At 39.8% G+C, this 13,126-nt stretch overlaps 2 protein-coding genes across 6 annotated transcripts in view; one reads left to right on the forward strand and one right to left on the reverse strand.

Annotated features, from left to right (window-relative positions):
• PRKCZ (protein kinase C zeta) overlaps positions 1-4,118 on the forward strand; it is a 55,104-nt gene extending 50,986 nt beyond the window's left edge. For all 5 annotated transcript variants that reach the window (XM_074609644.1, XM_074609645.1, XM_074609647.1 and 2 more), the window contains 2 exons: positions 531-646; positions 1,836-4,118. In XM_074609644.1, coding sequence (XP_074465745.1) covers positions 531-646; positions 1,836-1,923 — 204 coding nt within the window. In that variant the 3' untranslated portion in view covers positions 1,924-4,118. The remainder of the gene's footprint in view (positions 1-530; positions 647-1,835) is intronic.
• Positions 4,119-4,166: 48 nt separating this feature from the next.
• Positions 4,167-10,696, reverse strand: FAAP20 (FA core complex associated protein 20). Its single transcript, XM_074560265.1, has 4 exons — positions 10,281-10,696; positions 8,389-8,536; positions 7,066-7,685; positions 4,167-6,098 (listed from the first exon to the last, which is right to left on the reverse strand). The coding sequence occupies exons 1-4, from the start codon at positions 10,382-10,384 to the stop codon at positions 6,026-6,028; spliced, it is 945 nt and encodes a 314-aa protein (XP_074416366.1). The 5' UTR covers positions 10,385-10,696; the 3' UTR covers positions 4,167-6,025.
• Between the last annotated feature and the right edge of the window lie 2,430 nt (positions 10,697-13,126).

Here is a 13,126-nt window from a genome sequence, read left to right on the forward strand (position 1 = left end):
AGTCTGGTTATGTTGATTTGATGTAATCTAAGAAGCTGCCTTTACAAGAGGTAACTTTTTAGAGGAGCTTATCAAAGGGAAAAATGAATTATATCCTCGGAAAGCATCTTGGCTTGAATGGAAAACTTATGGAATGTGTTCTCAGTTTAAGAAATGTTGAGCCAGACGTATGTAGCAACAATGCTTTTTCTTAATATACAGGCGAGAGACTCAGGGAAACACCTTTTTCTATGGTCTTAAACTTAAAATTTTAGTATTTTCTGATCATTTTTGAAGGTTTTATATTTAAAATACAGCAACAGGATAAACAGAATGAGCATATACTGTTTAGTGTCAAAATCTACTTGGCTAAAATTTAATGTCACATTTTATTTAATGTATTTATATTTTCCACCAATATTAAACTCAACTGTAGTGACTATTCTGTGTACATACTCTAGAGCCAATGTGTGTTGTTGTTCTTAGGGGATTTTGTAAATGTTCAATATTTTAATTTTCCCCTCCCCTGTTATATTTTTTTTTTCTCTTAGCTGGAAAAGAAGCAAGCGACCCCTCCCTTTCAGCCTCAGATCACAGACGACTATGGTTTGGATAACTTTGACACACAGTTCACCAGCGAACCTGTGCAGCTCACCCCGGATGATGAGTACGTTTCTCTTTGTGCCAAATACAACTGCATATTAAGAAATTAATTTATAAATTACATGAAAATTACTAGGAGGAGACTATGTAGTTAGCATTAGAACATAGTCAAGTTACAAAGGATTTCAAATTTACTTGATCCTACACATCTTGCATAACTTATTGTACTACTTCTATATTACAAGACTGCCTGGTACTGTAATAAAAAAACCAAGAGGAAGCTTTATATGATGGGGGAAAATGTCAGAGAAAAAAAGGTCTTGTGGATTTCATTTGCCTGGGAAGCATTTAGCATGTGGCTGGTGAGAAATGTGCTGCCAGAGCCGAAGGACACCAGTGTGAGAATTCACTGTCACAGGGTCTTCCTCTTGCTGCGTTCTTGGGTAGCAGGTCTTCATCCTCAAGTGACTATATATTTGGAGATCTGTGTGCCAAGGTGCTCAAGCTTGAGTTTTGTGAAAGTGTTACCTATAGATGCTAGATCCATAGTTCACAACCTACGCGCTCTTGGGAAGGAGCCCAGCGTATGTGAAATGAGGAGCTGGATGGAAACCAGAGGGTGAAGTTACTGCCTGTGAGACACCCAAGAACTGCGAGGCGTATTCGTGCTTTGCAGGTTCTAACCGACAACAAAATTACAAATAGCAAGTATACACGCACCTATAGCGGCAAGTTTTATGAACATAGAATTTCTTTTAAGGTGCGATCTCTTTTATATACATGAATTTATAAATCTTTCCTTGGATTTTGGATTTCCTGTGCATACAATATATATTCTTTTAAAAAAGTAGTAGCTTTGTGCTCAACTCTTACATAGTATTTATCTTGCATATAACATTAGCAGCCCTTTCTGACAGCAAAATGTATATTTCTTATTTGTAAATTGGTATTACAAAAGATCTGTCATTTCTTATATGCTTCTTTTTGGGCCCTCTATGTGTGTTGCATAACTGGAAGGGCAGAAGAAACTTTTTGAGATGTTTCAGAATTCCCAGTCATATTGCTTTAGATAAAAACATTAGTGTTAAGTATTTGTATGTTCAGAGACTTATTTTTTCCCATTTATTGTTGTTTCTGTACAATTCCCTATACATCCATTTCTGTAAGGTATTTTGTTTAAAGAAAAAGTACAGCAACAAAAACAGTATTTGCAATTGATAAAACTAAAACAATGCGTCTGTTTTGTTTTTCAGAGATATAATAAAGCGGATAGATCAGTCAGAATTTGAAGGATTTGAATATATTAATCCATTGTTGCTGTCAACAGAAGAAACAGTATGAAGGAATGACATCTTCGTTGTGGACAATGTGAATGACCTTTAAACTTATCCTTAATACAGTATATGCATGCGAGGCTGGGGAACTGTAAGATTTTGGACGGAGACCAATGATTTAAAAAAAAAAAAAAATTGCTGCTGAAAATCAAAGAAGAGAAATAATGATTTTGGTGGGTGTCTTCTGCCACTTAGTGATTCTTAAGTTCTGGGCACTGACACAACTGGCTTCATTAATGAAGGAATTTGCATTTTGTGCCTGTTTCATGAAGGATTGAAATGTTCATTGCATCTCTGGAAAAGGAGATTCTGAACGACTTTGAGAACTACACACTTTCTACAAACATTTGATGCAATGAGCTACCAATTGAAGAATATTACAGTGTAACATCCTGAAGAATAAAATATATTACGGTGGTGTTGAAGCTTATTTTTGATGCCTTTTTTCACAAGTGGTACCTGTCTAAACGTCTCAGATATATTTAAAAGGAGTTGTGTTTTATTAGCAATCAAAACATAAATTTGGGTACAAGATTTAAGTGCCTAAATGGATAAACTTCATTGAAGAATTATTACATATTTGGAACGTTCTTGAACCTGGTAAGTTCTGCTTGTTAATATTAAGTAACCATTTATATATGAAACATACAGTTCACAGCTGCAGCCTAAATGTTCATTTGCATCTTTATAGAATTTGAAATGCAGAGTGACTCAGCAATATTAATTCCAAATTAGAATTTACAGTATCAATTTCAAAATCTGTTGTTTTAAACTCCAAATTTACCAAAATGTGTAGATTGAAGAAAACTAAATTTGCACACAAAGGATTTCTGAAAATACTTAAGCAGTGCCTACACCTACAATGATGTTGTGTTGTATATTAGATTTTCAAAAAGTATTTTTTATCAACAACACGAATATTCAGAAATAGAGCAAAAGCATAATAAAGCATAGCCTTAAGTTTAAATAGTGAATCTAGAATAACCATGATATAAAATACAGTTTCCTGATAAAGCACACCTCCTACTTATGATAAACTGTCTGCTTACAATTACTCAGTGTGTATTAACAACTAATCATTCTACATAGAGAATGGGATGTTTTGGTAAAATGATTTGCATCAAAGTAGTACTTTTTTTTTTTATGGAAGAAAAATGAATACCTAAGAAATAGGATAAAGCGAAAGATAACTATCAAATCCCTTCTCATGGAAACTGGGGGGTGGGAGAGGGGCGCTGAGGGGGCAGGGGAAGGGTGTATTACATCCAAAAGGTTCACAACTTACCAGCTTGGAAAAGTTCCTGTGGCTGCATTTGAGGATTACTAATTGCGTTGCTATTGAACCTTCAGACGCTTGGGAAGATTTACCTGCCTCTGCAAGTAACAAGAGCAGAGGCAGGGTTTCTTCTCGCTAGATTTTTGTTTCACTCTATTGTGGGGGTTGTAGAGATGGGGGGGGGGGGAGGTCAAGTGGGAAGGAAAAAAAAATGAGAAACCCTGTGCCATGACATCTCACCTAATTTGGTGTAAAATGCAGGATAAATTGCAACGCTTTCACTTTCTTTACATTAACATATGGTTTTCTCAGGGTACAGCATTGCATTAGGTGCTGAACATGACATCTTTCGGATTCACATCCAAGTCATGAGGTGCTAGGACAAGACTGCCAAAACATTGTTTAAAATTATCAATTAATCATTGATTAACAATCTACATTGTGTATCCCCTCATTAGCCACAGTTATGCAGACCTGTGGTTATTTAGTTATATTAATCCCATTCAGATTTAAGTTGTGGGTTTCTCTCTGCTGGACTGTAGCTTTTCATATTAAGCAAAATGTGTTTTAATCAGCACTAAATAATTTAACCAGTAAGAAGTATTTGCCTCAAATGCCTGGAGTTTAGATACTTTATCTACTAAAGGAAACATTTACCTTTTAAGAGTAATCTGACATTTTTTAATTAATCCTTTTTTCCCTTCTCCTTGGCAATTACTTTATTTATCCTGAATGTTTTTTTCTCTCAGTGTTTTCAGCTCCCCTGGTAATAAACTAATCAATAGTTATCAGAGTGACTGCAGGCAGCTCATGAATGGAAGTGTGACAGATTAAGCTGTCCTTCGACATGCCAGGGCATAGGACTTGAAAATGGAAATACTAGACATATGAGTTGGGGTTTTTTTTAACCTTTTTTTCTAGGTTTCAGAACACTTTGGGTGGGAGGGAAGGAAGAACAGAAAGACACATTTGCTAAACAAACATTGTAAAGACTACTTGATTTTTATTTAAAAATTTACAGGCATTTACAATGTTGCTGTGTTGCCAAATAGTTTGCTGGATACAAGTTTGGTTGCTCATGTGCAAGTGTTTGAATAATGTTCTGTTCATGATGAAGGGGAAATTTTTTATATAAAGTACTTGTTTTATAAATAAAAGAAAATGAAGGATGTAATTAAATGTGTGGTTTGGAAAAAAAATCCTAATATATTACAAATGGATCTGGTAATGATATATAGTTGTCTTATTTGAAATAGTAAATGAAAATTCTAGCTAATTTAATGATTGTAAAACAGTAAATATGTTCTTGTAGTTTTGTATAATTAATTAGTTGGGATCTTTGCTGACCAGTTTTAATTGTGCAGAAGATGGTATACTAATCCATAACAGCTAAGATCATTTATATTCTTGCACATCTATTAAAGACTTTAATGAAAAAGTTAATAGACTGTTATTATTTATCGGTAAACTGAGCTATGTCCAACTTGCACTTTTTAAAGAGACACCATTGTAAATTAAATCTACAGGATCCTTCCTCTATTTTGATACTGTGCTGTGTTTATTTTCTTATCTCTGGAGTGCACCTGAACTGTATGTTTTTGAGGGCCAGCGCACGGGTTTGTTGCGACAGAAAACCATTCAGCTTGTTAATGTGAGCTGCACTCTTCGCTGTGTGGGAAGGCAGTTGTGATCAAAGTCGCTGAAACCGGCACAGTTGTACTACTCCTGCACATACAGCCTTGCCCCTTTGAGAAGGAACTCATCAGGACTGTTAAGGCTGTGACTGGAGACATGGTATATTGCCTGAAGGGGATACTCTGTTCAGTAAACAATTAACTGTACTTGGGGGGAAATGAACAACCTACTCCAGTTTATTTCATCCCTTCTGTTTGTTGTTACTAAACCATCACTAAATGTCAGTTCTTGTCATTCATGGAAAAGGTTGCTTTCTCTCAAGCTTACAAACTGTTTACCTGCTCCTATTAAGAAGTTACCAAAATAGAAGAGGAGTTCTCTGAATACCTTCTAGCCAAAACAAACTTTCAGGTGCTCTTTATTCTCAAACATCGGTGGCTTCAAGGAGAATGGGTTGGAACTGGTACAAAAAGCAGCTGTTTTGGCTGACTGACTACATTAAATCTTGTGAAACAGGCAAGAGGAGTGTTCTCCTGTTAGTTGAGACTAGCCATGTTGATCAAGTGGATGCTGACTTAGAAACCTACAAAGTAAGGTTATGAATTTAGCTGTGTTCCTTCAGGAAGAGGGGCAAAAAAACCCCCACCCATTATTTGGTCTGGGTTGTGTTTTCTTTTAATATAGATATACTCACAGAATCAACTGTACAATCACACAAGTTCTTACTTAGGTATTAAAATAATAAAAAAATGCTAAGCTTGAGTGACTTTAAGCTTATTTTCAGTGTACCTGTTTGGAAAAAAGAGGTCAGTAAACTTTTAAGTTAGATGAAATAATAGTTTTCTTCTGTTCAGCTCCTTTTTTCTACACTTAAAGTGAGAACAACCATGGTCTGTCAGACAAAACAGGTTCTTCAGCAATTCACAACAGTATACTTTTTCAGAAGTACCTAGATTCCAGGAGTGCCGAGGTTGACTTCCTTGGGAGGCTCTGGGACATCCTCCAGCACCAGTTTCAGCACTAGAACTATTTTACATGCATTTGAGAGGATTTAAAATAAAAAGACCCCAAGCAGGTGGCAGCTGAGTTTCTATTGTGTTATTGGTTTGTGGTCCTTAAGCGAGTCTGAGACGAGGACGTGCTTCCCTGAGAAAGGTTCATCCTTGGCCTTGTTCCTTTGCTTTTCATTCTTCTGGATTTACCATGTTACATCATCTGCACTTTCAGACAGGCATCTAGCCAGGTGGCCATCAATATCCAGTTGTGACAGTCTGCAAATAAAGACAATTTGTTCACTGAGAAACAAAGTCAAATCCTTCTATTTACACTATTTTTCACTCCCTCATTTCCTACGCAATGGCAGAAGTGTTCTAGTAGCTTAATGGGTAAGTCATTCCTGTGCTCGGAAGCACTGCGGTCTGCCACAACTCTATCTAGCAGCAGGTAACAGCAACTACTAGTTTGGTAATGGCACTTTCTCGAAGACAGCGCTCACACTCTGTATGATGAGGACAAGTAATGCTATTCTTGGAAACATGGGGCTATTGACACAGGATAGAAAACTGTTACCTTATTCCACATCCAGTTTGCAAATACAGGAAATAAGATTCCTGATCGGGGAAGGATGTTCTCTCATGTTGTAGAGTAGATATTTAATTGGTGGGAGGGAGAATTTTTTTTTTTATATATATAAAGGTAGCCTGACAGCAACTGAAATGAGACTGAAGTCTCATTTAATTGCACTAATCAGGGCTCACGTAAGGAAAATCACCTTTGTTCTGTCTTGCCCAGACCTTGAAAGCTAAATCTAAAATTAAGAGCACAGTCACTCAGCCAAAGGCATCCAGCACTTGCTAAACAGGTAGTGACATTTAGATCTCAAAGAGAAAGTGGCAGGTATAAGATTAATTCACCTAGCCCTAAAGTTAGCTTTTAGCTATCAAGAATACTGCACTGGAATGGTTTTTGGGTTATGATACCAATTTTGCAAAAAAGTCTTTAAAAATGCTAGTTCTGTATATACTAGCAAGGTTTGCTTCTTTTTGAAGCAGTATAATCTAGTAATCATGATCTTCTAAACTGAATTACAAGTAGGTAATTCTGATACTTATAAGTACTTTACAGTAGAAGTTTTGTCTATTTTCATTATTTCATATATAAAGAATGCATCCAGAACCATTTGGGGGTTTGTATACTGTGAAGTTATTAAAAATAAATTAAAAAAACCCACAAACTTACGTTCCACTAAAACGAATCAGACACATTGGACAACTGTCAAGAGTTGAATCCTGATTTTCAGTCTTCTCCTTGCAGCTTTCAGTTCCAGGTGTGCTCGCAAGAGGAGGCTTCTCTTCTGTAGGCACGTATCTGGCCTCACCAAATGAAATGTTCCCTTGATGTGTTTGTATTTGAAGCTGTTGCCCATCATCTCCTTTTCTGTTTTCCCTGCTGTTCTGTACCCTCCCTCTGCAGTGCTGTTGAAAGGTAAAAGCTTCTGCAGAGCTTTGGGACAATACCAAGGGGTGTGCAGAACTTCTGTGTTGAGTGAGTTCACATGATTTAGGACTTAGATCCAGTTTTGAAATACCTTTTCTGTCTTCCCCAACCGTATTTTTGATTTGATCTGTAATAGTTCCACGGCATGTTTTCTCAGCTGTAGAAGGTAAACTTTTCAGTTCATCTGCTTGGCCCCATCCTTGGTGTAAACGATCAATGTGGCTCTGTGTCAGCTGATGGGAGCTAAGATCCTTTGGCTCTAGACATTTTCCTTTGGAAAAAGATGGGAACGATACCCACTGAAAGTCTTTCATTCCAATTGTGAAGACATCCTGTTTTTGTAGACTCTCTTCCTCAGAACTCTGTGACACACACACACACAATGTCTTCAGAGAAATGCAGCTCAATCGATACATAAAACCAAGGCTTGAGCATATTACAAATACCAAGAAGGCTAAACTACAAAGAAAAGAACATTTTATTTACATCCATTTGCAGTGCTCGTAAAGCAATCAAGAACTTCCTGGAGTTTATGCAATGCGTGTCTTCCGTTAACATTTCTAAATTGATAAAATGGGTACTCTTAATATGTCCCATAGAGACTAAGGATGAAAAAAACAACCTGCTGCTGTTGAGGGGAAAAAAAGACAAAATCTACTTTAGAAGGACTGTGGGGTTTGTGTTGCCATATTGCCTAACGTTATCAGGGCAATGTAATAGTTGTTACTGTGTAATTAACCTCTCTGTTAGAGTTTGCCTTTCACAGTTTCATTCCGCTAGGAAGATGCTAGAGCTTAGGAGGAGTCCATACAGTTACGCAGGTTACCTCTTTCCAGCAAAGTGTTCTCAAGAATTTACCACACTGCAAAAAAACCCTAGTAGTTGTCCTTATACTACCTGCCACGCAATGCTAGGTCACACCACTACATGTAAAGACTGAAGAGCTGAAACCCAACATTTATTTAAAAGCTATTTCAGACTGTTTCCCCTGTTAACATCATCGTTCAGACTGTCGCTATTGTAAGGAGTACACAAAGTGCAGACAACAAGGATTCAGCACACTACCTTTCCAAAGAACTCTGGAAAACTGGGCACTGTTTGCCAATTTGTGCACTGTAAATCTTGACTGATGTTTTTCAATAACAAAATCCATGTTTTTTCACACTCATTTAAGTCTTCTTTTTCAAACCAGGAACAACTGTCAGACGATGTCCTGTAAGGAGAGAGACAGTCCAATAGTTTGAGAGGGTGGGAGAGAGGGAAGAAAATACTCTGCATCACTATTAGTTTGCCTGTTAATTAACTTGATTTACCCCTCCTGTAATGCTGATGTTTCAAAAAAAAAAAAAAGGTAGCTATCCTTAACTGTGATTTATCAAAGCAGAAGTTTTAAAATTAAAACCTTCCAGTAGCTGACAGTGCATCAACCTTCAGCCCAATTCAACGGCTGAGTGTGGTGACCCCTTTAATTAATGGCTAAGCACAAGGTAGGGATTTTATGATTGAAAATATGTATAACTTTTCCATTTGTACAACATAAAACTCCATTCTTACCTATTTTCTTTTCATCAAGCAGCACTGTATGTGTTAAACCAAGAATAATATTTGACAACTTTGCCATGTGAAACCACAAAGGGACGTGAAAAAAAGCATTTGTCACTAGGTGCAAGTATGCAACTGCAGATTTTTGAGTTTAAAAGAGAGGCAAAACAGCCTGTGGTGGAAAAAAGATTTAGCTGTTTATAATACTATTTGTTTACCAAGTGAACCTCCATCTAGCCTATGGCAAGATTTTTCTAGAGCGGAGAGACATTATTTAGCCTGTAAACTAATTTTTACAGTCTGACGTGACTTACTAACTCATACAGCTATCAAAAAAATCCAATTTCTAAAAAGAATATCTAAAAGCCTCACTTTCTACTTGTAACAAATGAGATGTAGGTATTTATTACTGTCTTCAATTCCAAGAGAAAAAGTTAACTAGCCACTGTTTTTTCTTCTCAAAGGCTGAACTTGACACCTGCTGAGCACAGAAATCATTGAAGTGTTTGCACCGAGAATGACAACTGCACTGGCTCCCATGTATGCTTGGCCTTTCCCATAGTGTCATTTGAAATTACTGATTATCTTTCTAAACAACTTGATCTAATCCATCCTAGAAAGATTTAACTAGAAAGTAAACATAAAAAGGTTTTTATGCCAGTAATGCGGTATAATGACTTTTCAAGAGAATGATGGATTATTAACATCAGAATACTATTTCCAGTGTTCCTACTTCTTACTGATGCATTTTCTTGGGTCACCATCCAGGAATGATGCTGCACTAAGGAGAAACTAGAGACAAGTCTTACAAGCCCTCAAGAAGTGGCGCGATCAGCCTTTCAAAGCCTGTTTTTGGAAGGGGCACAGCCGACGGTGTGCTCGCTCATCCTAACAGGACGAAACAAGAACCGGACCGCTCTCTACCTCTTCAGCACGCCTTTCTTCAATCCTCCCTTACTCGATGGCTGGAAAACACAGGAATGATTTCTGGTCTCCTGTGAGCCTTATTCTGAAGAAAGAAAACTTAGTTTTCATACGTTAACATTTCTCTTGGGCCCTGTCCTTGCCAGTGTTATTCTGTGCCAAGAACGAGCCGGGCCCAGTGCACGTTATTTTGCAGTTGTCTTCTCGATTTCTTAAAGGCACTACGGGCGGTGTTTTTTGAAGTAGCCTTTATCACAGCCAGTAACGTGCCAGAGGCGCGACTATGAAACACTCCAGGTGCGTCTGAGGACCCAGCTGCACCTTCACGGCCCGGCGGCCGACGGAGGGCAGGGCGCTCCCTTCTCCGAGGCACCCGGCACGGCGGGAGCGCCTGCGGCCCGAACCCAGAGGCCGCCCGGGCCCCGGTGGCTGAGGCGGCGCTGCTCCAGACCCCTCCGCGGGAGCCGTTCCCCCACCCGGCCCGGACTCACCAGCGCCGGCGGGGGGACTCCCGGCCAGGGCTGGGCTCCCGGCTGCAGGCTGGCGGCGCCTTTCTGGGCTTGAGGCGCAGCTTGGCGGCTCCTTCCTGAGACATGGCTGAGGCGCGGGCCTGCCCGGACGGGCGTTCTACAGTCCCGCGAGGGGCGGCGCCACCTCAGAACTCCCCCTCGCCTCGCCGGCGGACGGCGCTGGCGTCCACGGGCGGTTCTTCTTCTTCCTCTTCCTCCTCCCGACTGGCCCGCTGCCTCTGGGCGGACCGGGAGCTGGCGGCGCGGCGGCCGGCCCGCCCTCTGAGCCGCCCTGACTGAAGGGCGCGGAGGGTGGGTCAGCCACGGCCTGAGGAGACGTCGGCCCTTTTCCTGAGGGAAAGCCCAGCCTCCTCCTGAAGAGAAGCCCCGCCCTTCTCCTGAGGGAAAACCCCGCCTTTCTCCAGCCCCTCCGCTGCGGTCAGCGCCGCGCTGAGCTCGACGGGGCCTGTAGTACCCTCAGCCGATGGGTGCTTGTCTGCCGCGAAACCCATCCTTTTAGTATTACCTTTACTCCTTAAACTTTATGTATTTGTAGTGTTTTGGTGTATGCGGGGCTTGGATGTGGAGTGGCCGTGGCGGTAACCTAGGGTGCCCTGTTTGTGTGCTGTGGTTTATTGTGTTGTCCTCAGGCTGGGCCCGTGGGTGAAGGCAGAATGTTCCAGGCTTTGGCCTGAGTGGGACAAAATGGCGGTGGGCTCGGCCCTTTTTGTCATCGCTCAAGTGATTTTTGTCCCGGTACCAAAGTTCCGTTTACTGCAGTGTAGGGCTGAAGCCAAAGATTGTTGGTCCAAATAGTAAAGTAGATTGGGAGTGCACCTCTGATCTAATTTCTCTTTCAGGAAAGAATGTGTTGAAGTGATGCAGTTTGTCTTTTTTGGCAGGAATGTCGCTGGGCGAGTTGAAATAAAGCACTTGTTAGAGCCAGGCTGTCACTGGTAGTTTTTGAAATGGATAGACACACTAGCCAGGCTGCAGCCTTTTCAAAAACAGACATAGTAGAGAAATGATGACAGACTCTTCATAATTCTCCAGCAGTTAGATAAAAGGATCAGAAAGTAACTCTGCTGATTAAATTATTCACAACTGATATGAGAATAATTGTACAAGGAAATAAAAAATTCTGTTTGTCTGATAACAGGCGTTTGTGAGGAAAAGCAGGTAGAGTGCTCTTTTTCATAAAACCAATTTATTATTGGTAAAAGATCAATCCAAGTTCATGTTCCTTTTCTATAACTGCATTTTTAGAGCGCTCAGTATCTTGTGGACTGTTTCATCCTTGGACTCCTTCTTCAGACTAACAAGGAGGTGTCAGTATTGACTGCTGCACTGTATTAAGGTATGCCTGTGAATTACTGTGTTGGGCACACAGACCTCGAAAAATCGGTTAAGTAACGGTTAACCTGAGTTTCTACATGTCTTGAACAGATCTGAACCAGGAAAATAGTATTAAGGCATCAGAGTTCATAGATTCACATATGGAATAGATCGGTAGATTTAACCTGAGAAGTGACAGGTACAGCCAGCCACCTCCAACTGTGTTACAGGCTGAAGATGATTCAGTTAGAGCACAGCCAGAGATCTGGGAGGCTCAGTCCAGCTTGCAGCTTTCCTGTATTAACTCAGGTAATTCGTGTTTCTCTGAGTCCATGTCTGTAGTGATGTAATGTCTTTTACTCTATGTAATAACTAACTGTATAACATTAAAAGAGCATTAATGGATTTCTTTTTTGTGTAGGAATGGGGATAAAATCTTAGAAGTGTAAAGTGTTTCGTTGCTAATAGGAACTGTGTAAGCTTCTACACAAGATAGCCCAGCTGAAAAATAAAAATAATAAAAAACAGTAGTCATACTAGAGTGATAGGCATTTCTGCTATGTGATAGGCAGACTAAAATGAGAATGAAATTCAGGAAGAAAGAAATGACAGTGGAAAAGCCAATCACTGTCATGCAGGCTTAACGTTTTCCCATACTGATATTTGTTAAAGCTACTGCAGTACCTAAGAAATATCAGGACAGTTACAAATGGTGTTCTGCCTTTCGTTTTTGTTGCTGTTTAGAAGCTGCTTCCCAGTGAGACGCTGCTGCTTCCAATGAGATTCCAGGAAGCATCCTTTCCTTCTTTGGTCCCACGTCCCCCTTTCCCCCTTTGTCAGGAAAGGCGTTCTCCCAAAAGTTCCAGGCTGAACAAGGTAAGCTGAACAGAGGCAAGAGGCAAATTTAAATCTGAGGATTTTAGGCCTGCTGTGGGAAGAAAGATGGTGATGGCAGCAGACACAGAGCAAAGAATAGCAGGAGGAAGTGCATGTAAATAAAGCAAAAGCGTAGATTGAAAGAGGGGATCTGCCATGTAACTGGTTGAAAATGAGATGTCAGAGGAGGGTAGAAATTTGATTTCCCACCTGCTGATGGTAATCGAAGAAAACAAACTGAAAAGTATTTCATTTTGGGTTTTTTACTTGCCAGTCTTAATGACTGCTATTAATTATAAGACACAGCACTGATTATCGCCACTTGGCGGCAGCAAACAATATAAAAACCTTACTTTTACAAAATCTGAGGGGCACTGAGAGCGATCAGCTTGAGCTAATGTCTGCAGGCCTCTGTACATATTTCTAGGTATATCTATGTTAATGATTGTTTATGCCACAGGGTTTATTCTTCTGTTCCTGTGATGTTTGAGTTAGTGTTTTATATGTCTTATGACCCCTTGGATACTACTTTGACAATTCTCTGCTCCTAAATCATGCATTGTACCAACAGATTTATTTTGTTAGATATGACTTCTGAAACAGCAATCATAAGTGTA

Source organism: Larus michahellis, chromosome 16 (genome assembly GCF_964199755.1).
Source record: "Larus michahellis chromosome 16, bLarMic1.1, whole genome shotgun sequence".
Classification (NCBI taxonomy): Eukaryota; Metazoa; Chordata; class Aves; order Charadriiformes; family Laridae; genus Larus; species Larus michahellis.

Excerpts from the sequence above, each read along its gene's own strand:
- FAAP20 (XM_074560265.1), bottom strand. The coding sequence starts at position 10,384 with ATGTCTCAGGAAGGAGCCGCCAAGCTGCGCCTCAAGCCCAGAAAGGCG. Across the intron at positions 8,537-10,280 it reads GAGTCCCCCCGCCGGCGCTG|GACATCGTCTGACAGTTGTT; the intron begins GTGAGTCCGGGC and ends CTCTCCTTACAG. Across the intron at positions 6,099-7,065 it reads CTGATTCGTTTTAGTGGAAC|ACTGTCACAACTGGATATTG; the intron begins GTAAGTTTGTGG and ends CTTTATTTGCAG.